The sequence below is a fragment of the Geotrypetes seraphini genome, chromosome 2, assembly GCF_902459505.1.
Source record: "Geotrypetes seraphini chromosome 2, aGeoSer1.1, whole genome shotgun sequence".
Lineage (NCBI taxonomy): Eukaryota > Metazoa > Chordata > Amphibia > Gymnophiona > Dermophiidae > Geotrypetes > Geotrypetes seraphini.
In genome coordinates, this window is record NC_047085.1 from 500,217,619 (window position 1) to 500,240,405 (window position 22,787).

General features: G+C 45.5%; 1 protein-coding gene across 3 annotated transcripts in view; it reads right to left on the reverse strand.

Moving 5' to 3' along the window:
• The window catches only part of KCNH2 (potassium voltage-gated channel subfamily H member 2), an 809,359-nt gene that overhangs the window by 366,914 nt on the left and 419,658 nt on the right, over positions 1-22,787 (reverse strand). For 2 of the 3 annotated variants that reach the window (XM_033932079.1, XM_033932078.1), the window contains exon 3: positions 21,894-22,055. In XM_033932079.1, coding sequence (XP_033787970.1) covers positions 21,894-22,055 — 162 coding nt within the window. Of the gene's footprint in view, positions 1-16,301; positions 16,343-21,893; positions 22,056-22,787 lie in introns of those variants that run through there. The other variant, XM_033932080.1, reaches the window with a different exon arrangement.

The following is a 22,787-nucleotide window of genomic DNA, read 5'->3' on the forward strand; positions in this document are numbered from 1 at the left end:
TCAAGCATTTTTCCCTGTCTGTCCTGGCGGGCTCACAATCTATCTAATGTACCTGGGGCAATGGGGGTATTAAGTGACTTGCCCAAGGTCACAAGGAGCAATGTGGGTTTGAACCCACAACCTCAGGGTGCTGAGGCTGTAGCTTTAACCACTTCGCCATTCTAGAAATCAAAATGTAGTAAAAGTGAGCCCAGTATAGGACAATCAAGCCACTGTGACATCACTGATGAGGTTGGCTCTTAGGCATTGGTGGAATGAGGCATTATGATGTCATAATACTAGCTCTGGTTATCAGAGGCTGAAGCTTTTCACTCTATTTATTTATTCAATTTTCTATTCTGTTCATCCAGGGGAGATCAGAATAGTTGTCATGAATTTATTCAAGTACTCAGCCATTTTTCTCTGTCTGTCCTGGCGGGCTCACAATCTACCTGGGGCAACGGGGGGATTAAGTGACTTGCCCAGGGTCACAAGGAGCAGCATGGGTTTGAAGCCACAACCTGAGGGTGCTGAGGCTGTAGCTTTAACCACTGCTCCACACTCTCCCCACACAGGCATTAAATGTAGAAAAGATGCATATGGAAAGCAAAATCTAATTGACATAATCCGGAGTTTCTGAGTCACACTACAGTATGTCCAAAACAGATTCAAGGTGACTTACAATTTGAAAATTATTGGTATGCAAATTAGTGCACTGCGAGCAGAATAGGAAAAGAAGAGTTATATGGCTGACAGCAAGTCTATTCTTATCTTCCAGAATAACATCTTCAAATGGGTTGGTTTTGTGCATTCCAGAAGAGCTAAAGGAACTAACCTCACTCTTAAATCAAAGAACATTGCCCACAGATTATCTCAGACTCTCAAAAGTAGTGTTAATGCTAAGCACTTTTCATTATGTCTAAAACAGCCCCTCCTCTTTGGAAAGTAATACCGTATTTTCACTCATATACTGCGCACCCGTGTATAGCGCGCGGGAAACTGTAATTTATGTAAATAAATTTTTATATACCGCGCACACCCATATACCGCGCATGCCGCCCTGACTCTCCCGTCGCCGCCCGACTCTCCTTTCGCCCGCCCCGACTCTCCTCTGGCCACCCCGACTCTCCTTTCGCCCGCCCCGACTCTCCTCTCCTCCTTGAAGTCCTGTCCCCACCGTGAAAGCCTGATGCCCCCCCCGACGTCCGATTCACCCCCCGCAGGACCGCTCGCACCCCCACCCCGAAAGACCACTCGCACGCACTCGCACCCGCACCCCCACCCCAAAGGACCGCTCGCACGCACTCGCACCCCCACAGCCTTCCGACCCCCCCCCCATCATGTAGAAGCTCCTACCGTTGTCCTGCTGCTTCCTCTGCCGGCGGTCCCGGCCCTTCTGTGAGCCCTGCGTCTGCGTTGCTTCCTCTTCCGGCGGTCCCGCCCTTTCTCTGATGTCAGAGAAAGGGCGGGACCGCCGGATGAGGAAGTAGCAGGGGGGGCATGGGGGGGAACCCCCCCACTTTACTTAATACAGATTGCGCCGCGTTGTGGAGGCGTTGGGGGGGGTTTGGGGGGTTGTAACCCCCCAAATTTTACTGAAAACTTCACTTTTTTACAGTAAAATGTGGGGAGTTACAACCCCCCAAGCCCCCCACAATGCCGGTGCGATTTGTATTAAGTAAACTGGGGGGGCTCCCCAACAAAACCCCCCCATCGGAGCCCCTAAAAACAGTCATTTTCTTCGGCGCGCGCCTCCATCTTGCGCTCAGTTGTCGGCGCGCGCCTTTGTCTTCCGCGTTGTTGTCTATGAACCCATTTAACGATTGTTGCTAAACCAGGTTTAGTGACTATCGCATCTTATCGATGCACAAAACGGCAAATTGTGGTATTTTCCGTGGTTTGTAGCAACCTCTGATAATTGTATGTAAATACGTTACAAGCAGCTCATCAACATTCAAATGAGCATTCCGATCGATGCCCACATGCGCAAAATGAGGCGCCATTTTTTAATGCTCTGAAATCTGTGACAGGTCTGGAAATGCCGGTACTATAAAAAAAAAAAAAGTGAACAGCAGCTTTTTTTTAATGGGCATAGATGTTGTATGTGTCACACATAATATCTGACCCCATTAAAAATTAAAAAGAGCTTGTGCTGAGTTTCCCCCCCCCCCCCCCCCCGCTGGCCCACACCCCTGAAATTCAAAAATAAAAAAAATCGGCAGGAGGAAAGCCCACTTCCTTCTGCCTCGGCCACCCAGACCCCTTACACCCTGGACTCCCACCTTTAAATTAAAGAACAGCAGGAGGGAGACCCACTCGCTTCTGCCACTGAGGCCCCCCCCGCAAACCACCAACACACCCACTCCCTCCTGCCGCTGGGGTCCCTTCAAACCCACACCCTGACACCCCCCCTAAATCCCCCAATACCCTACGCCGAACCCCTGACACTCCACCCCAAACCTCTCCCCCCACAACCCCATACCAAATTTTATGGACAGAACGCTGCAAACAACCCTCACTTTCTGATTGTAACACTTTTGGAAAAAGTGTGCTGCCCGGAAACGGCACAAAAACAGTTCAACGTAGTTCTTGTTCCCTGCTTTGGCCTGAAATTAAAATCTGACCCTTTGTCTCTTGTGCAGTTTTCCTCATCTCCACCCCGATTGCAATTGCTCTTTGTTTGATACGACCTCAGCCTTGGCTAATCCATTTTTTTTCATTGACTTGAAAACTCTCAAAGTCATTTGTATTTTTCTTTACACACAAGCTGCTTCCTCTGTTCTTTTCTGTTTATATTAAATATTTCTATTGACATAAAAGCCTACAAGCTAATTACATTGCTCTTTTTCTATTCAATAAATCAGAGAACCATCGGTCCAAAGAGTCTCTTAGAAGTGCCAGCCTTATTACTTCCTCAGACGTAAGATGCGCAGTTTGCTCAAGGAAACATGGGTAGCCTACTGAGGCATTTTTCAGGTCTCCGAGTTGCGCAACTGTGACAGGAAAACCCTGGGCATGGGAATGGTGGAGAGGCACAGACAGCCATCATGGCATTATTGTTTATTTCATACTTTATATAATGCCTTTCGGAATAACATCCAAAGTGGTTTACCAATCTCAATAAAATGATACAAATAAAGCAGGGGTGTCAAAGTCCCTCATAGAAACATAGAAGATGATGGCAGAAAAGGGCTACAGCCCATCAAGTCTGCCCACTCTGCTTACCCACCCCCTGTCTATGCCCTAATGACCCAATTTCCTTATCTTGACTCTCGTAGGGATCCCACATGGGTATCCCATTTATTCTTAAAGTCTGGCACGCTGTCTGCCTCGATCACCTGCACTGGAAGCTTGTTCTAATGATCAACCACTCTCTCTGTGAAGAAATACTTTCTGGTGTCGCCATTAAATTTTCCGCCCCTGAGTTTGAGCGGGTGCCCTCTTGTGGCCGAGGGTCCCTTGAAAAAGAAAATATCATCTTCCACTTCGACATGTCCCTTGAGGTACTTAAATGTCTCCCCTCTCCCTAAGTTCCTCGAGAGTGTAGAGCTGCAATTTGTTCAGTCTCTCTTCGTATGAGAGACCCTTGAGCCCCGAGATCATCCTGGTGGCCGTCCGCTGAACCGATTCAATTCTGCGCACATCTTTACTGTAATGTGGCCTCCAAAATTGCACACAGTACTCCAGATGAGGGCCGCAATCCAGTCGGGTTTTCAGGATTTCCCCAATGAATATGCATGAGATCTATGCGCATGCACTTTCAATGCATATTCATTGGGGAAATCTTGAAAACCCGACTGGATTGCGGCCATCGAGGAGGGACTTTGAAATCCCTGATATAAAGGAAGAAAGGAACTAGAATGAACTAATAGGACATGAGAAGAAGGTTAAAAGGAAAGTAAGTTAGCTATTTCCAGGGAAGGATATGGAAAGTAAGATCGCCTTCAAAAAGGACGGAAGTCGAGCATAGGAAAGCTCAGCTCTAACATCATCGGGAAGGGAATTCCAAAAAGAAAGTGCTGAAAAAAAAAAAAAAAGAGAAAGATAACTGATTTCACCACATTCTCCGGCAACAAATTCCAGAGTCCAATTACATCCCCCACCCTGGCAGCAAAGCTTAAAAGAAACAGTGGTCAAGAGGCACCTAGGACTTGGGTCCTACCTCTATTTGATACAAATATCCAGCACTCATCAGATCCAGCTTCCACTTCTTTTACTCTCAGGACTGTAGACTAGCATCAGCTTCACACTAGGCTTCTCATTCTCTCTTGACGACAAGGTCAGATCTCCCCAAAGATCGTCCATCTTCCTCTGTATGGTACTCTGTGCCTCAGGAGAGAGCTGTGGACCAGATTGGCAGCCTCTGTGCTTTCTCAAATTGGCCCCAGAGCGGGAAACCTACTTTGTGCAGTTCTTTATTACTTCCTTACTAGACTCCTCTGGGGGAGTGTGAAAGTGTCCATAGGACGCATCAGAGCCCCCAAGAGGGAAGTAACATAGGAGGGGTGAAGCCAGGTAAACAGATGGTAGGAGGTATAAAAGGCAGGGACAGAGTTGGGTTAAGGAGACCCAGGGAAGGAAGAAGTGATCCTTAGTATGCCTTGACTAAATGGGTCTAGATATTTTGATTGGATGAGATAAACCAACCTTTTTTTTATTAATTACTTGGAAGCCCTGTCTTGAGGTCTGGCTGGGGCTAGACCCTGTAACCTAGGAAGAGAGACTTTACAGACCGTGCTTGGGTGATGGCAGTCATGGGCCACAGACAGCGTCATGGGCCCTGACAGCCAAAAGCCCAGTTCGAGATTTTTTTTCCTCTGAGGTAAAAGACTGTCTACTTTTGTTCCTGATCTTGTGAAGTATTTTTTCCTCTACAGGAAAGGACTGTCTCCTTTTGTTCCTGACCCTGTGAAGTAACAGGCCTCAGGTTTTTTAGTTAATAAAGTGCTTACTTTAACCCTTTACAACCTTACCTAACTGTGTCCTTGGAGGCTCATCCTCAACCTTCATTCACGGTTCCACATATAGTGGCAGTGGTGGGATCCATGTTTGACCTGCCAGAAGAAGCTAGACCCCCCACCCCAGTCTCCAGGGACTTTGGGTCTATGATTAATATCCCTACTTATCTGAGGCTAAGAAGGTTAGCTCTGCCTCCAGACAGGAAATCCTTGAAAAAGTTTAGAAAGAGCCAGACAGGCAGGTTTTCTTTTTGTTTGATTCTTGTGAAGTGCTTGCCACAGGTGTACTGAGACCATGGAGAAACTGATCCAGGTCATCCTGAAAGGACAACAGCAGCAGAAGCAGTAATTTATGTAGGCTTTTTTTGAGCAGCAGCAGGGCTCTCGAGGACAGGCAGTCCCAACCCTCCCAGGACCCACGCTACAAGCCATTCCTCTGGTTCATATGCTAAAGAAAATGGTACTGGAAGATGATCTGGACCATTTTCTAATAACCTTTGAGAGGGCTGCTTGCTTATCGGGTTGGCTAGAGGATCCTGGACTGCTTATTTCGGAATCTTCTAATCAGTAGCAGCCAGACTACCTTCCAGGATGTCAACTCCACAGGGAAGGCCAACTAAGCGGAAGTGAAGGCCGCCATTTTGGAGAGAGCTGGCTGCACACCAGAAGTCTACTGGTAACAATTTCAGAAGGGGTATCTACAGGGGAAAGAGACTCTGAAGTTTCTTTTACAGGCTGCGAGTAAGACTGGCCCGGAGATAGCGAGAGTTGTTCTCCTCAAACAGTTCATTGAAGGACAACAGTGGGTGAGGCGCCACCCTAAACTGACACCAGAAAACCCTGTGGAAGCAGCTGAAATCTTCTACCAAGTGCAACCAGAATCTGAATCTTATAAAGAGAGCAAGCGAGCTGGGAGTCCCGGGAAGAAAAGAGAGAGAGCAGGGTCTGAGAATGTGAAGGACCAGAAACTGCCTTCTAGTCCAGCGTCCCCGAGAAAAGGGTCAGAGCACTTGAGACCTATATCCCCACAAACCCAGCGCACTCCACTAACCCAGTGAAGGAAACCGTCCTTCCAATGTAGAAATAGGAGTCACATAGTTAGATGTAGAAGCTATTTATTTGTCAAGATCTGTATGGCTTCAACCCTCTGCTTCTTATGTTGTTTTACAATCTAATATAATAAAATGCTAAGCGCGCATGCGCACTCTTACTGCCATGATGCCTGATCTGTAGTTCCGTGGCCGGCAGAGTGTGCATGCGCACTTACCACGCATCTCTCTGTCTCGCAGGGGGTTTGCCGGCTCCGGCCAGACAAAGTTCATTTTTTAGTTCAAAGCCGCCGCTGGCTCCTCTATCGAACCTCACCAGAGTCGGAGAAGACTTCCGACTCTGGCGGGGATCGAGAGAGGAGATGCAGCGTCAGCTTTGAACTAAAAAATGAACTTTGTCTGGCCGAAGCCGGCAAACCCGCTGCGAGACAGAGAGATGGCATCTGAATATTAGCAGCGACTTGGCAACGGGGGAGGGGGAAGAAACCACAAGTAAGCCATGCTCTGTCCTCTCAAGAGCTCAGGCATCTGAATATTTGAAGCAATGTGGAAGTCTTTTTACAAAAGGTATGTTAATCGTCTTATCCAGGGGTGGCTGCACATTTCTGTTTTTTTGGCAGAGCAGGGAAGAGAGACAGGGAGAGCAGGGAAGAGGTGCTACCGGGCCGGGGGAGCAATGAAGAGGGACAGGGGGAGCAGGGAAGAGGTGCTGCTGGACAGGGAAGTGGAGTGAGGAGGGAAATGCTGCTGGTGAGAAAAGGGGCTCGGGCTGAAAGAGAACAGATGGGAGAAGAGGGCTGGGAGGGGGGGGGGTGTAAAAATGCATTTAGAGCTGGGGCTGAAAATAGGGGACATGTGAGGGAAGGAGGCTTTACTAGCACCCGTTAATGTAACGGGCTAAAACACTAGTAAAGAATAATCAATTCGGAGTTGTGGTCGGGGTTGCATATCTAGATTCTATAAGGCTCTTATTCAACTAAAATACCCCTCCTATTAAATTTACCCCACTTTGGGAGGGTCTTTTGCCTCCTGCGGAAGCGGCTATAAAATGGGAGCAAGTATTTATCCGCTTGCTGTGTATTTCTTTGGTGGAAAATGGATACAAAATGCTGTATCAGTGGTATCTCACTCCAGTACGTCTATTCTCATGTCTCTGACCTGTGTTGGCGCAATGGTGGGCAACGGGATTCTTTCCTTCATATTTGTTGGGACTGCCCGAGGGTAATCCCCTTTTGGGAAATGGTTTTTGATGTCTTATCAGAGATCCTGCATCTTAAGCTTCCCCGGTCCATGGGCCGTGCCCTCCTTCACCTTCCCTTGGCCCGGCTGTACTAGTAAAACCCATAAATTGGCTTCTTATACTTTTACGGCTGGCAGACTGTTAGTGGCTGCCCATTGGGAGCAAGTTCATCCCCAGGGATGGAGTCAAATGTTGAATAGATTGAATTTTATTTTTCGTATGTCTAAATTGACAGCTTTATTGCATAAGAATATAAGAATTGCCGCTGCTGGGTCAGACCAGTGGTCCATCGTGCCCAGCAGTCCGCTCCCGCGGCGGCCCTTAGGTCAAAGACCAGTGCCCTTACCTGCGTACGTTCTGGTTCAGCAGGAACCTGTCCAACTTTGTCTTGAATCCCCTACGACAGCCTCCGGAAGAGCGTTCCAGTTTTCCACCACTCTCTGGGTGAAAAAGAACTTCCTTTCTTAAGGTGTGGGATCCTTATATACGATGGCAGGAGAGGCCTTCCTGAAAAGTGTTGTTTTTTGCTTTCTCTTTTTCAGCTGTATACCTATCATACTGTTATTTGATTGTAATATTGACCCAGAGGAGTCGGGAGGGGGGGGGGGGTGAACATTCCCACAGGCTGAGTTCTTGAGCAATGTATTGAAGAGTTCCTATAAGTTATTTTGCTATGAGTGAATGTGGGGCGGGGGGAGGGAACTTTCTGGTTACTGTTAGCTTTTTGCCTTGTTGTACTGCTTTATAAGCTGTATTGTTTTGCAATAAATAAAAAAATTTGAAGAAAAAAAAAGAATAATCAATGCAGAATCATTCAGTTCATCTGTCTGGTCATTCCCATTGTGCTTGGTTTCTATTTTAATAGCCTGTGGGATCTTCCCTTAATTCTTTCTCCTTTTTTTAATGTCAAATCTGTATGTACAATATGAATGTACAATATGAAGCAAGTGGTTTTTCTAACACTGCAGCCTAAATGTTTGTGACGATTTACTTGCTTGGATGCGCCAAACCCTTCTAAAATCACCTCCGTATTTTGAAAATTGCTCCAAGAAAGGCATGAATGAAAAGAAAAACCAACTTGATGAAATCCCCTGAGTGCCCAGAATGAATAATGCAATCCTTTTAGTGCAGTGGCTGTGCAAAGAATCCTGTATTGCAGATCTGCTGCAGTGATATTTGTCCTCTACCAAAGACAAGGCTGCTCGGAGTACTACAAAGATGAGGTTTTATTTTGCGGGGCATATCCTGAGAAACCAAAGGAGATCGTGTTGACCATCTTTTAGAAAGTAATCATCCACCACATGCGTGTTTTTATCTCGGCTGCTATTGCTATGGTGATTATGCTCGGCAATGCTTTGGATCTCATGTTCTTCTTCCTGATTCCCAATTTTAAGTTTCAAGTTTATTTATCCCCTGCCCTTATCTAGGGCGAGTTATACTTTTACATACAAAATAAAGCAGTACATTTAACGTACACTCAAATAAACACACTAAAACTTAAAGGGGGGAAGATTTCATGGAGACACCAGGAAATTCTTCTTCACCGAAAGGGTGATTGATCGATGGAATGGTCTACCACGCCAGGTGGTCGAGGCCAGTTGCGTGCTCGACTTCAAAAGACGATGGGACAAACAAGTGGGGATGCTAAAGAGTTATGCTTATAAGATGGATTCTCATGGGAGGGAGGACTCTTGAGTGGGCAGAATTATTGTGGGAAGACTTGGAGAGGGAGGGTTCTTGAGTGGGCAGACTTGTTGGGCTGCTGGCCCTTTTCTGCCGTCATACTCTATGTTTATGTTTCTATGCTACTATAAAACAAATTGCACATTTACATACAGACAGTTAATTACATGTAACATACATGTCACCTTACCGACGAACATCATTATAGTCAATAAAACAGACCAGACCATCGAATACATCCCTGTCCAGCACTCAACAGTTACCATTCCTCCTCCTTCAGTCAATCTCAGCCCCCATATTTCATCTTACAGAATAAGTGTCTTTTCAGTACTTTCTTAAAGTTCTGTAAATTTTGCTGTTGGCAGATATACCTTAAAATTCACCCTCATCCCTCTCCTCCCTGGTAAAATCCCCTCCCAAAGCCTCCACTTCTCTGGTAATCTTTCCCTCTTATAAATATCAATCAAGAATACAGTTCCCTAAAATGTAAAGCTCCTGGAATTGTCCAGCTTTCTTGGGTGCCGCTCGACACTCCGACGAAGAACCCGATGTCGAGGGGCTAACTTCGATCGGAGCGGAGCGCTTCCGTGGACGCCTCGCGGTCGGCAGGATTGGACTCACTGCAGTGGAGACCGGAGGACGCTCCAGCGGGGAAGGCTTCTTAGCCGGCTTACCTGCTGGATGCGACGCCGGCGCGGTGTTGCGCGGCGTCGATGAAGTCGGTGCCGATTGAGATTGAACCGATGTTGGAGCCGGTACGGTGGAATCGGACATCTCGGCACCGAAGAGTAACCGCTGCTGGATTTGGCGGTTTTTAAGTGTTCTTTTTTTCAAAGTTGCACAGCGGGTGCAAGTGGACGCTTGATGGTCGGGACCAAGACACTGCAGACACCAGTTATGCGGGTCTGTCAGTGAAATTGGCCTAGCGCACCGCTGGCACTTTTTAAACCCGGGCTGAGGGGGCATGAAAGTAAAGACAGCCTCTGCCAAATCGAAGGCCGAGGCTTCGATTGTGGCAACAGGCCCTGCCGGGGCGAAACGAAACTGAAAAAAGAAATTAAGTTTTTTTGTTGTTTTTTTTGAAAGAAAAAACAAAAGAAATAAAGAAATCTTTATTTCAAGGGAGGTTTACGCGAGCGGGAAGAGCACAAAAAAAAATTTCTTCAACGGCCGTTGAGAAAACGCGTCTTCTTAGCTCCGCGGAAACTAAGAAACTGGGGACCGCGCGCCTCTGTCGGGCGGGAGGGCACTCGCGCGTGCGCGGTGCGGCCTACCAGAACTTTCCAAGTTCTTAGAGTGCAATCGCTCTAAAATTGTCCGTACCGGAGCTCCGTCGGTGCCGTCACCCATCAGTCAAGAATATGCTGCCTGCTTGTCCTGGGATAATGTCCAGTTATCTTATTTGTTATCTAATTCACAATATCTCCTGGAAATATCCAGCTTTCTTATCTCACTTGTAACCAAAAATTGTAACTATCCTGGAAATGTCCAGTTAGCTCTTTTGTAATCCGCCTAGAACTGCAAGGTACAGGTGGAATAGAAGTCACTAATGTAATGTAATATTCTGGAGGGTTGTTCCATTCCCTGGGACCAATACAATGAAAGACACAATTCCTGCATGATGAAAGCCTTAAGTCCTGCACGGATGGAACAGACAGATCACAGTGATCAGCTGACCGAAGAAATCGAGACCACTCTTGATATCCCGCTTTAATTACCAAAGAGGCTTACATCTGTACAAAATTTTATAAAATGATTTTAAATATATAAGGGGGGAAAGACAAAACATGCTACATAAGGAAAATGGGTAGGGGTGCTGAGGCTGCAGGCCTAACCACTAGGCCACTCCTCCACACCTTTTCAGCAGTAGTTCAGGATGAACTACATTTGCCATAATCTTAAGACCTGGACATTTTAACAGGCTTTTTATTGCAGTAATAGGGACGGTTTAATATTTGTTTAGGAGGTTTTGTTGTATTTCTCGCCTTTTTGAAAGAGTTCGTTCAAGGCAGTGTACAGCACGAATAAGCCAACCATAAGCAATAGACAATTACAGCAGTGAAAAATAAATATTCAGATTACAATACAAAGTATAGCATAGTATTACGATGTCAACATAAGAACATAAGAAGTTGCCTCCGCTGGGTCAGACCAGAGGTCCATCTCGCCCAGCGATCCGCTCCCGCGGCGGCCCATCAGGCCTATTGCCTGAGCAGTGGTCCCTGACTATTTCTTTAACCTACCTCTACTTCTATCTGTACCCCTCAATCCCTTTGTCCTCTAGGAACCTATCCAAACCTTCTTTGAAGCCCTGTAACGTGCTCCTGCCTATCACAGCCTCAACACGATGCATGATAAAACATTTTAAGAACGTAAGAATTGCCATCCTGGGACAGGCCGAAGGTCCATCAAGCCCAGTATCCAGCTTCCAACAGTGGCCAACCCAGGTCTCAAGTACCTGTCAGAAACCCAAAGAATAGCAACATTACAGAACTTAGATTATGATGTCATAAAGCTTCATTCCACCAATGCCTACGAGCCAGCCTCATCAGTGATGTCACAATGGCTTCATTATCCTTTAATTGGCTCACATAAAAATCAGAGTATGAATGGGCCCAGCCACTGACCCTCAAGCCTTGCATTGAAGAATGCAGGTATAGAAGGACTGCAGTTGAGCTAGACACGAAAGAATGACACCAGATGGTTAGAATATAAGACCATAAGCGTTGCCATACTGGGACAGACCGAAGGTCCATCAAGCCCAGTATCCAGCTTCCAACAGTGGCCAACCCAGGTCTCAAGTACCTGTCAGAAACCCAAAGAATAGCAACATTACAGAACTTAGATTATGATGTCATAAAGCTTCATTCCACCAATGCCTACGAGCCAGCCTCATCAGTGATGTCACAATGGCTTGATGATCCTATACTTGGCTCACATAAAAACATAAGAATTGCCATACTGAGACAGACTGAAGGTCTATCAAGCCCAGTATCCTATTTCCAACAGTGGCCAACCCAGGTCACAGGTACCTGGCAAGATCCCAAGGAGAAAACCAGCTTTTATGCTGCTTATCCTAGGAAAAAGTAGTGGATTTCCCCAAGCCATCTCAATAATGGCCCATAGACTTCTCTTTTAGGAAATAATCCAAGCCTTTTATAAACCCCGCTAAGCTAACTGATTTCACCACATTCTCTGGCAACAAATTCCAGAGTTAAATTACACATTTTGTAAAGACATGCTTTCTCCTTTTTAAAAAAAAAAAAAAAAAAAATCAACTTAGTAGCTTCATCGCATGCCCCCCTAGTCTTAGTATTTTTGGAAAACGTGAACAAGTGATATACAACTACCCTTTCCACTCCACTCAGTATTTTATACACATAGTAACATAGCAAATGATGGCAGATGAAGACCTTTATCATATCACCCTGAGCCGTCTCTTCTCCAAGCTGAAGAGCCCTAACCGCTTTAGCCTTTCCTCATAGGGAAGTTGTCCCATCCCTTTTATCATTTTCATCGCCCTTCTCTGTACCTTTTCTAATTCTACCGATATCTTTTTTGAGACAGCATAAGGTGCAATGGAAGAAGGAGCTAGAAAATAAGGAACTAATTTGAAGAAAGATGCACAAGAGGTCAGACTGGTGCTGAAAAATAATCTCATCTAGGGTAGGAATAAATAACATGTCCTGCTATAATATGTGCAACCAAGTGTCACTCCTTGTGTGTGTGGCTAGAAGTTAGTTACATTTCCCCCTCCTTATTCGCGGGGGTTAGGGGCAGAGCTGGCCTGCGAATATTAAAAATGTGCAAATAATATTTGGGCCGGCTCTGCCCCTAACCCCCGCTTCCCCCGGCTATTTTAAGCCCTGAGAGCCCCCCCTTAAGCCTTACCTGGTGGTCTAGCGGGTTTTCAGGCAGGAGCAATCTTCCCACGCTCCTGTCCCGTGCAGATCGCTCACAGGAAATGGCTGCCTTGAGCTCCCGTAGTCTCTCGAGCCATTTCCTGTGAGCGATCTGCACGGGGCAGGAGCGTGGGAAGATCGCTCCTACCCTGAAAACCCGCCAGACCACCAGGTGAGGCTTAAGGGGGGGGGGCTTACAGGGCTTAAATAGCCCAAAAAATTTAAATGACTTTTTTGTTTTAAAATCGCGAATAAGTGAATCCGTAGATACGGAATTCGCAAATACGGAGGGGGAAGTGTACTTCTTCCATTAAAGGCCTGAGTGAAAAGAAAAGCTTTTACCTATTTCCTGCTTGTGTTAAGCGAAGCCTTTCAGGGAGTGCATCCCAGCGTTCGGGGGCTGCTCCGGAGAAGGCTGGTTGACGGTTTTATTATATCAAATCCTATTGTGCGACTTTATAATGTATTTATGTTTTTATTGAGTGTATTTAATTATGCTATGTTATGTAAACCAGGGGCCAAATCAGTGCAAAGCCTTTGGCACGCCAATGGAAGTCCAGCACCAAAATAGGGGCACCTGGAGGTTAGAGCAGTGGCTCAGAACTAGGGGAATCAGTTGAAATCCCATCACTCAGGTACAAATTCAGAATTGGGAGCCCTGCAGGGACAGAATACACTTCTCCCTCCGTATTTGCTGTGATAGGGGATTAACAGACCCGTGGAAAACTTTTTCATATGTTATTCGCTGTTTTCTATTAAAAACCATTGTGAATATGGTGAAAGCGCGAATAACATGGTGGGAGACCCGGCCTGTTCCTGAAGGAGAGGCAAAACACGGTGAAGAAATTGCTGGGAATCGGCGATTTTCTCTGTAAACGCTTGGAATCGGCGCTTTCTCTATGCAAGCTGATGTAAGGGGGGGGGGAATGGGGGGAGGAGCCAGCAAGCTAAAAAACCACAAATAATCGAAACCACGATTGCTGAAACCGCAAAAACGGAGGGAGACGTGTACTGTGCCACTTCAGTAGCTTGCGGGTGATAGATAAAAAATAAAATCCTGTAAATAAATAAATGTTCCGTGCCAAAGAGGAAAGGAAAAACTCTCAGCAATACCTCGATGTAGGCTGCTTTCAGTCTGCTCGCTTCATGGGTCTGGCCAGGCAGCCATGTTCAACAGCCTCCATTTGTTCCTCCCCATCCCCCCCCTCCACCTCCTGCTAACCTTAACACTGGCAGGAGCAGCAACTTGATTGGCTCAGACTGCCAGCCAATCATATCTTCCCGATCCTGCTTTGCCTGGCTGCAGTCTGTTCCTTTCTATGCTCCACCATTCCACTTATGCTGGGTAAGGGCATGTCCTGAAGCCTCAGCTGCTGCACTCAGGTAATTATGCAGTTTTATGAAATAATGTACATGCACATTAATTATGTAGAAAATAGTGTGCATGAATAATTCCCTGGGATCTACCTAGTGATTACAGGATTAGGTTGAGACCCAGAGAAGCTAGGGTTCAAATTAGAGGTCTGCATGGGAACGGGGATCGCGGGAATCCCCCCTAACCCACGGGACTCCCACGGGGACCTCCCTCTGGCCCACGGGACTCCCACGGGGACCCCCCTCTAGCCCACGGGACTCCCACGGGGATGGAAGGCTTTGGAAGCAGGGTTCGTCCATATAATATAATGGACACGTCAGCCTTAGTAAAAGAGGGGGATTATAAGTTAATTACCTGAACAGAAAACAAAAAAAGGGTTCCACCAAAGAGATTCCACAAGGAAAACAGCAGTGCAAACACAAAAGAAACTGTGGAATTGATGATCCTATCAGAAGTAATTGCTGCTTTTTATGGGACGGGCGGGGATGGAGGTAATTCCTTGCGGGGATGGGTGGGGACGGAGAGGATCCTGACGGGGACGGGTGGGGACGGAGAGGATTCTGACGGGGACGGGCGGGGATGGGTGGGATTTCTGTCCCCGTGCAACTCTCTAGTTCAAATCCTGCTTCTCCCACTAATGCTCCCAGTGACCATTGGCAAGTCACTTTTAGGGGCATTTTCAAAATATTAAGATGTCCAAAAAAACGGCATGAATCAGCACGTGGACATTTGTCTCACCAAAACATCCAAGTGCTGATTTTTGAAACCATCTCTCTGGACGTCTTATGAGGCTTCCTAGCTAGGGTTACCAGATTTTCTGTTTGGAAAATCCGGGCCACCCCAGGCCCGCCAACTTTCACCCATCCCCGCCCCGTCACGCCCCAGGCCCGCCCTAACCCTGCTCCCCGCTGCCTGCTCTTGTTGGGCAGGAGGGCATCCGAGCATCTCGTCAGGCAGAGCATTGAGACACTCCAGGGGGAATTGCAATGAACTTCACATAAAAAGGTCATAGATAACGTGTGGGCAAAATATATGGGTCATGGGTCACAGGTTACATGGGTCAAATGGGTCACGGATCAGCTTATGTGACCCATTACTTGCTCTGATCTCCAGCCAATTTGAAAGAGCTTGAGCTATTTTGCCCAGACAAAAGAGCAAAAACTGCACCATTCTGTTCTGTAAAATTGGTAGACCCTTATGTTTAGGTTTTTGGGGACTTACAATACCACGTATTCTGGTTCAGGGTCTAGGCGATGTACAATATTATAAACTATAGGGCCACTTTTACGAAGCCTGATAGTGCAGACAGATGCGGTAAATGCTGCGAGGCCCAAAGGGACTGAATGGGCCTCAGAGTATTTGCCGTGCGGCACTCACTAGCACCGCTTTGTAAAAAGGGGGGCCATAGTGAAGACAGAGAAAAGAAACACACACACACACCAAGTTATCTGAAAGGATTCGTGGTCGCTATTACTGGAAAAGTGGCTTCCATCTGGTGGCACAATAACTTTCCTCAGGGTGGACCATAAGGATTAAATTTTGGATAAAGGCTACACCTGCCCCCTGCGGTTTTTAGCGCAGAGAGCTGCCCTGAATGTCCCGCGCTGCTCCCGACGCTCATAGAGTTCCTAGCGCAGTTTCGTAGAATAGGGGGATGGTCTAGACTGAGGTCATTTTATTTTATTTTTTATTCTTTATTCATTTTTAAACTTTCAACAAGTGATTTATAATACAATCATTTACACTTTAATATCACTTATTAATCATACATATATTGAATCATAATATAATTCCTCCCTCCCTCCCTCCCTCCAATATAACATTATATTTTCAGATAATTTGAAATTAAACCCACCCTCCCCCCACCCTATACTTCAGTGAACAAAAGGGGAAGAAACAAATTATTAATTATAATCAATCCTTACAATAATTTGTTAATGGCTCCCAAACATCAATAAATTTTTTATAACGTCCCTGCTGAATAGCTAATATTCTCTCCCTTTTAAAAATATGACTCAATGAAGTCCACCAGAAATTATAACTTAATTTATCATAATTTTCTAAAGATGGACACCGATGGAAAATGCGCACCTACTGGTGATTTTCACGTCATACCTGGCATATTACAGGGAATTGTGAAGCTTTTCAGGATACTTCTGCATTAAAAAAAAAAATTAATTAAGGTTGTATTTAGCAAACTGTTTTCTCTTTCACACCTGCCTACTCCTGACCTCAAAATCAGAAACTTTATGTTACCGAGGCCTTAAAATAGCCATACATTTCTCAAATCTATTAGAAAAATCAAGAGGAAATATTGAGTCACAGGGTATGAAGACTTATGCAATCAGGACTTTTAAGTTTCTTATTCTTAATTACCTTTTTAAAATGTTCTTTTGCTTTGAAAGTGTACAGTATCTTTGTGCACATCAGTGAAACAAAGGCTTAATCATGTATTTTGCATTACATCTTTTGCACAACTGATTGTGTAAATGTACAAAGGTCCGAAAGCTTTTGGAAGGCACAAAAGACAGAATTATCTTGCATGATAGGGAAAAGCAGAGACGTTAAGGGTCTATTATTACCACTATTTATTATTTCTAAAGCGCTACCAGACATTAAACATGCAAGAGACGGTCCCTGCCCGAAAGAGCTTACAATCTAATTATGACAGACATAGACAACGGTGAATTTATACATGAAACTTAGGAGGGAATTACAAGGGACTTAAGAGGTGAAGGCGGTAGGGTAGTAAGAGGGAATGACAATAGATATTCAATATATTTATTAATAACCTGGAAAAGGGACAAAGTGCGAAGCTATAAAATTTGCGGATGACACAAAACTCTCCGGTAAGGTTAGATCTGAAGAGGAATGTAAAGAACTTCAAAGGGACCTGAACAAACTAAGTGAATGGGCAAATAAATGGCAGATGAGCTTCAATGTAGAGAAATGTAAAGTTATGCACATAGGGAAAGGGAACCTGATGTACAACTACATGATGGGGGGGATGACATTGGGGAAAAGGCAACCTAGAAAAGGACTTGGGGGTTTTGGTGGATAGAACAATGAAACCGGCGGCACAATGCGCAGCGGCCTCAAAAAAGGCGAACAGAATGTTGGGCATTATCAAAAAAGGTATCACTACCAGAACCAAGGAAGTTATCCTCCCGCTGTATAGGGCGATGGTGCGACCGCATCTGGAGTACTGCGTTCAGTACTGGTCGCCGTACCTTAAGAAGGATATGGCGATAATCGAGAGGGTCCAGAGAAGAGCGACAAAAATGATAAAGGGCATGGGAAAACCTCTCGTATGCTGAGAGGCTGGAGAAGCTGGGGCTCTTTTCCCTGGAAAAGCGGAGACTTAGAGGGGATATGATAGAAACTTATAAGATCAAGAAGGGTGTAGTGAAGGTGGAGAGGGACAGATCCTTCAGACTGGCGGGGGCGTCAAAAACTAGAGAGCACTCAAAAAAATTGATGGGAGATAGGTTCAGAACAAATGCTAGGAAGTTCTTCTTCACACAGAGGGTGGTGGACACCTGGAATGCGCTTCCAGAGGAGGTGGTAGAGCAGAGTATGACTTTGGGTTTCAAAAATGGATTAGACGAGTTCCTGAAGAAAAAGGGGATCCAGGGGTACAATTAGAGGGTTACTATACAGTACAAAAGGTTGTAGAGTAAAAGAGTAGTAGAGTAATGGATCACTGCAGGTCATTGACCTGGGGGACTGCTGGGCATGATGGACCTGTGGTCTGACTCGGCAGAGGCAATGCTTATGTGCTTATGCTTATGGGTGCTTTACTAGTTGGCAGGGTAGGACTTAAAGGCAGCTTCAAAAAAGTGGGCTTTCAGCCTGAACTTGAAGAGACAGGGTATGACACACTGAGTCAGGCAGGTTGCTCCAGGCATACGACACAGCAAAGTAGAGGGACGGAGTCAGGAGCTGGCAGTAGAGCAGAAGGGTGCTGACAAGAAAGACTCACCTAATAAATGGAGTTGCTGGGGCAGAGTATAGGGAGAGATAAGAGAGGAGCAATATTGAGGAGCCGCAGAATAAATACACTGGTAGGTCAGTCAGAGGAGTTTCAACTGTATGCGGAAACGAACAGGGAGCCAGTGAAGTGACGAGGGGATAACGTGAGCATAACGAAACTGGTGGAATGCGAGGCGTGCAGCAGAATTGTGAACAGACTGAAGGGCAGAGAGATGGCTTAGCGGAAGACCTGTAAGAAGCAAGTTGCAGTAGTCCAGGCGAGAGGTGAGAAGAGCATGGATGAGGATTTGGCAGCGTGCTCAGAAAGGAAAGGCCAGGTTTTAGCAATATTGTAGAGAAAGAAACAACAAGTTTTGGTGGGCTGTTGGATTTGCAAAGAGAAGGAAAGAGACAAGTCAAAGACGCTGAGGTTGCGAGCCGTCTAGACAGGGAGGATGAGAGCATTATCCACCAAAATAGAGAACGGAGGAAGAGGAGAGGTAGGTTTAGAAGGAAGGATAAGGAGTTCGGTCTTGGACATATTTAATTTTAGATGGCAGCGAGACATCCAGGTAGCCATGTCAGACAGACAGGCTGATAATCGGGCCTGGATTTCTGTAGAAATTTCAGGCATAGAAAGGTAGATTTGTGAGTCATCAGCATAGAGGTGGTACTGGAAGCCACAAGAAGAGATTAGGGCACCAAAGGAAGAAGTATAGATGGAGAAAAGAAGAGGTCCCAGGACAGAGCCCTGAACTATGCCAATAGATAGCAATATAAATGAATGAACAAACTAGGTTGGCGTATTTTAAATATAAGTGTCTTCTCTGAAATACCTCAGCCCCACCACTCCACCGCTATGTTAAATTTCAAAAAAGCGGGAGATTTATGTGGTAACTCATCATAGGTAATTCGTTTTCTAAACGCTGTGACAATTCTAACATGTTCATAAAAGTGCCTCTTTTTCCATAAACTAAAATAGTGTCAGAAATTTTTTAAGAGTAAATAAACTTCTATACACAGCTGAACCTGGGAGTCTGACCCGACATGTTTCGCACACACAGTGCTGTCTCAAGGGTCTCCCGAGGCCGCCGATGTCATCCGACTCACAAGTGCAGGATAGTTTGAGATGAAAGAAGGTCAAGACAACAGTGGTGAACAGCACATTCAAGTACCTTGGATAAGAAGGGAAGGAGGGAAACGGAAGGGCAAATAGGGTCCAGTGAGGGATATTTAAGAAGCGGTGAAACTATGCATGTTTGAAAGCGTCAGACACAGTTGCACTGGACAGCGAAAGGTTGAGGCTATGGCAGATAGAGGGGATTACAGTAGGAGAGATGGTGATCAGTAGACAGGTGGGGATGGGATCTGAGAAACAGGTAGTGGGTTTGGAGGAAGAGAGGAAATGTGCAGTTTCATCCTCTGTAATTTGAGAGAAGGAAGTAAAGGAGGCAAGAGATGATGGAGGGTCGGCAAGGCAGATGGGAGGAGGAAGAGGCGGAGATAATTTGATTGAGAACGGAAGGCTAATTTTGTGAACCTTGTTGTGGCTAGGGCTGTTCAGCAGAAGAGACAGTTCAGGGGTGTTATGATAGAAGTCATAAAATAATGAGTGGAGTGGAGAGGGTAGATGTGAATCGCTTGTTCACTCTTTCAAAAAAATACTAGGACTAGGGGACAAGCTGGAGAAAATATTTCTTCACAACGTGTAGTTAAACTCTGGAATTCATTGCCAGAGGATGTGGTAGAATCAATTAACTTAGCAGGGTTTAAAAAAAGGCTTGGATAATTTCATAAAAGGGAAGTCCATAAGCCATTATTGAGATGGCTTGGGGAAATCCACTGCTTATTCCTAGGATAAGCAGCATAAAATCTGTTTTACTCCATGGGATCTAGTTAGGTGCTTGGGACCTGGATTGACCACTGTTGGAAACAGGATACTGGGCAGTATGGCAATTCTTATCTTATTATGTTCTTTTGCACCAGGATTTACACCAGCTTCCAGTTAGTATAAATCCTTGTAGCCAAAGTTACATAAAAACATACTGGGTCAGACCAGTGGTCCATGCAGTCCAATATGCTGTTTCCACAGTGGCCAATCCAGAATGCCTGTATAGACTACCATTCAGTGCCAAAGTTTGAATGCCATTTACTGAAGCCAGCCCCATCTGTATCCCTTGGTGCCCTAATCTCTTCTTGTGGCTTCCAGTACCACCTCTATGCTGATGACTCGCAAATCTACCTTTCTATGCCTGAAATTTCTACAGAAATCCAGGCCCGATTATCAGCCTGTCTGTCTGACATTGCTACCTGGATGTCTCGCTGCCATCTAAAATGAAATATGTCCAAGACCGAACTCCTTATCCTTCCTTCTAAACCGACCTCTCCTCTTCCTCCGTTCTCTATACCAGTGATTCCCAACCCTGTCCTGGAGGACCACCAGGCCCATCGGGTTTTCAGGCTAGCCCTAATGAATATGCATGAGAGAGATTTGCATATGATGGAAGTGATAGGCATGCAAATTTGCTTCATGCATATTCTTTAGGGCTAGCCTGAAAACCCAATTGGCCTGGTGTTCCTCCAGGACAGGGTTGGGAACCACTGCTCTATACAAATAGCAGTGACATTCAGCTGCTATCCATATAGTTAAAAGCGCTTTAGTTAGGACAGAAAAATGCTATCCTAACTTGAGCCACAATTTTAATTTAAATGCCACAAACAGCTCCACTGTTTGTTTGATGAGCGTAATTTCTTTTCATTGTTCAATAAAAAAATTTTTAAAAGGTACAGTACTATAGGGGTTGGGGAAACATAAAAACATGACGGCAGATAAAGGCCAAAAGGCCCATGCAGTCTGCCCATCCGCAGCATCCGCTATCTCCTTCTGTCCCTAAGAGATCCCACTGCCTGACCCACGCCTTCTTGAATTTAGACAAAGTCTTTGTCTCCACCATCTCTACCGGGAGACTGTTCCACGCACCTAAAAAAAAAGTATTTCCTCCAGACTACAAAACTTTCAGAAAAGAAATAAAAATCCTGCTATTCAAGAAATCCATCAAAACAAACTAACACCACAGGAAGCTCCTCAGTTCCCCGAAATAACTCGTTCAACTCTGTAACTCTTCTGGAAATGTCCAGATAACCTCTTATGTAATCCGCCTTGAACCACAAGGTAATGGCGGAATAAGTCACTAATGTAATGTAATGTAATATACTCCGAAGCCTGTCACCTCTTAACTTTATCCTGCGCCCTCTCATTCCAGAGCTTCTTTTCAGATGAAGGAGGCTCGATTCATGCACATTTACGCAGCTTAACTTCGAAATCCACCCGCAACTTTTTTTAAATTGGCTTAATTGGTGTGGTGATTGACTGTGCCCATTTTCATCCAACCCCCCCAAAAAAATCAATTTAAATTAACAATTACGAGTTCCGCATGGAAGTCTTAGGACACCTAGCGATGCCTAAGTGAAAAGTAGGCATGGTTAGGTTCGGAGAACAGGTGTGAAAACCTGGCTCAAGTGGTGGGGAAGTGGGGGAGGGGGGCGCAAGGTACGGTGCTGCTGGGCCCCCACTGCCCCAGTTGCCAACCTCCCTCGCTATGCCATTGTCTCTACCCATATCTGTTAGGCAGAAACAAGACAAGCAGAAATACCAACTGATTAGAATAGGAACCGGTAGTGCTGGATAACTTGCCTTTAGATTCTCCGAGAAGGCCATTTGCGCCAGTCTCTTACCTGTGGGGAACCAGTTTGATGGCACCTTGTGGTTAGTCTCCTTTGTGGGGGATGTGAGCAGATCCTTCTCCATCACTATTTCGAAATTCAGTATGAACATGATGACGGCACCATCCTCATTCTTCACTGGCACGACATCCACCAGGCACAGGAAGCACGTTCCTGAAGAAAATCGTGAGTAAGAAGTGGGAACGAGAAGTAAAGGAAGTCGAGGGGAGAGGTGAAAGAAAGAAAGAGGGAAGCAGAGGAGCAAAGACAAGAGAGAGAGAGAAAAAAGGAGCCAAGTGCCAGAAGTAGATGGAAAGAGAAGGGGGCGAAAGGATACAGAAAGAAAGAGATGAAGAATGAAAAAAATGGGAGTGAAAAGAGAATACGGAGGAGAGCAAGGTTAGGAAGAGAATGAGGAGAAAAAACAAACAAATGAAAGTAACAATTAAAAGAGGGATCCTCTAAATGCTGCAACATCAGTATTACTGACAGTATAATAGCTAATTATGCAGCCCATTCTTCCAGCTTATCCAAAACAATAAGATCACAAATACTACACGATCAAACATAAGGAGAAAAATGTATAAATAACATACCCATCTAGTAAAATTCCAAATCATAATAAATCAACAATGAATACATACAAGACAACAAAATTAATAATTTAGGGCAGGGGTGTCCAATCTTTTGGCTTCCCTGGGCCGCATTGGCTGAAAAAAATGTTTCTGGGGCTGCACAAATGCGCAAACACTGCAGCAAGACAGAGGAGGGAGCCGGCAAGACGGTAAACACCCAAGGGCAGCAGAGGAAAACACTGCATCGCCCTCGACCGGGGCCGCACAAAATGCTTCACCGGGCCACAGGTTGGACACCCCTGATTTAGGATCAACGTTCAAAGAATTTGTC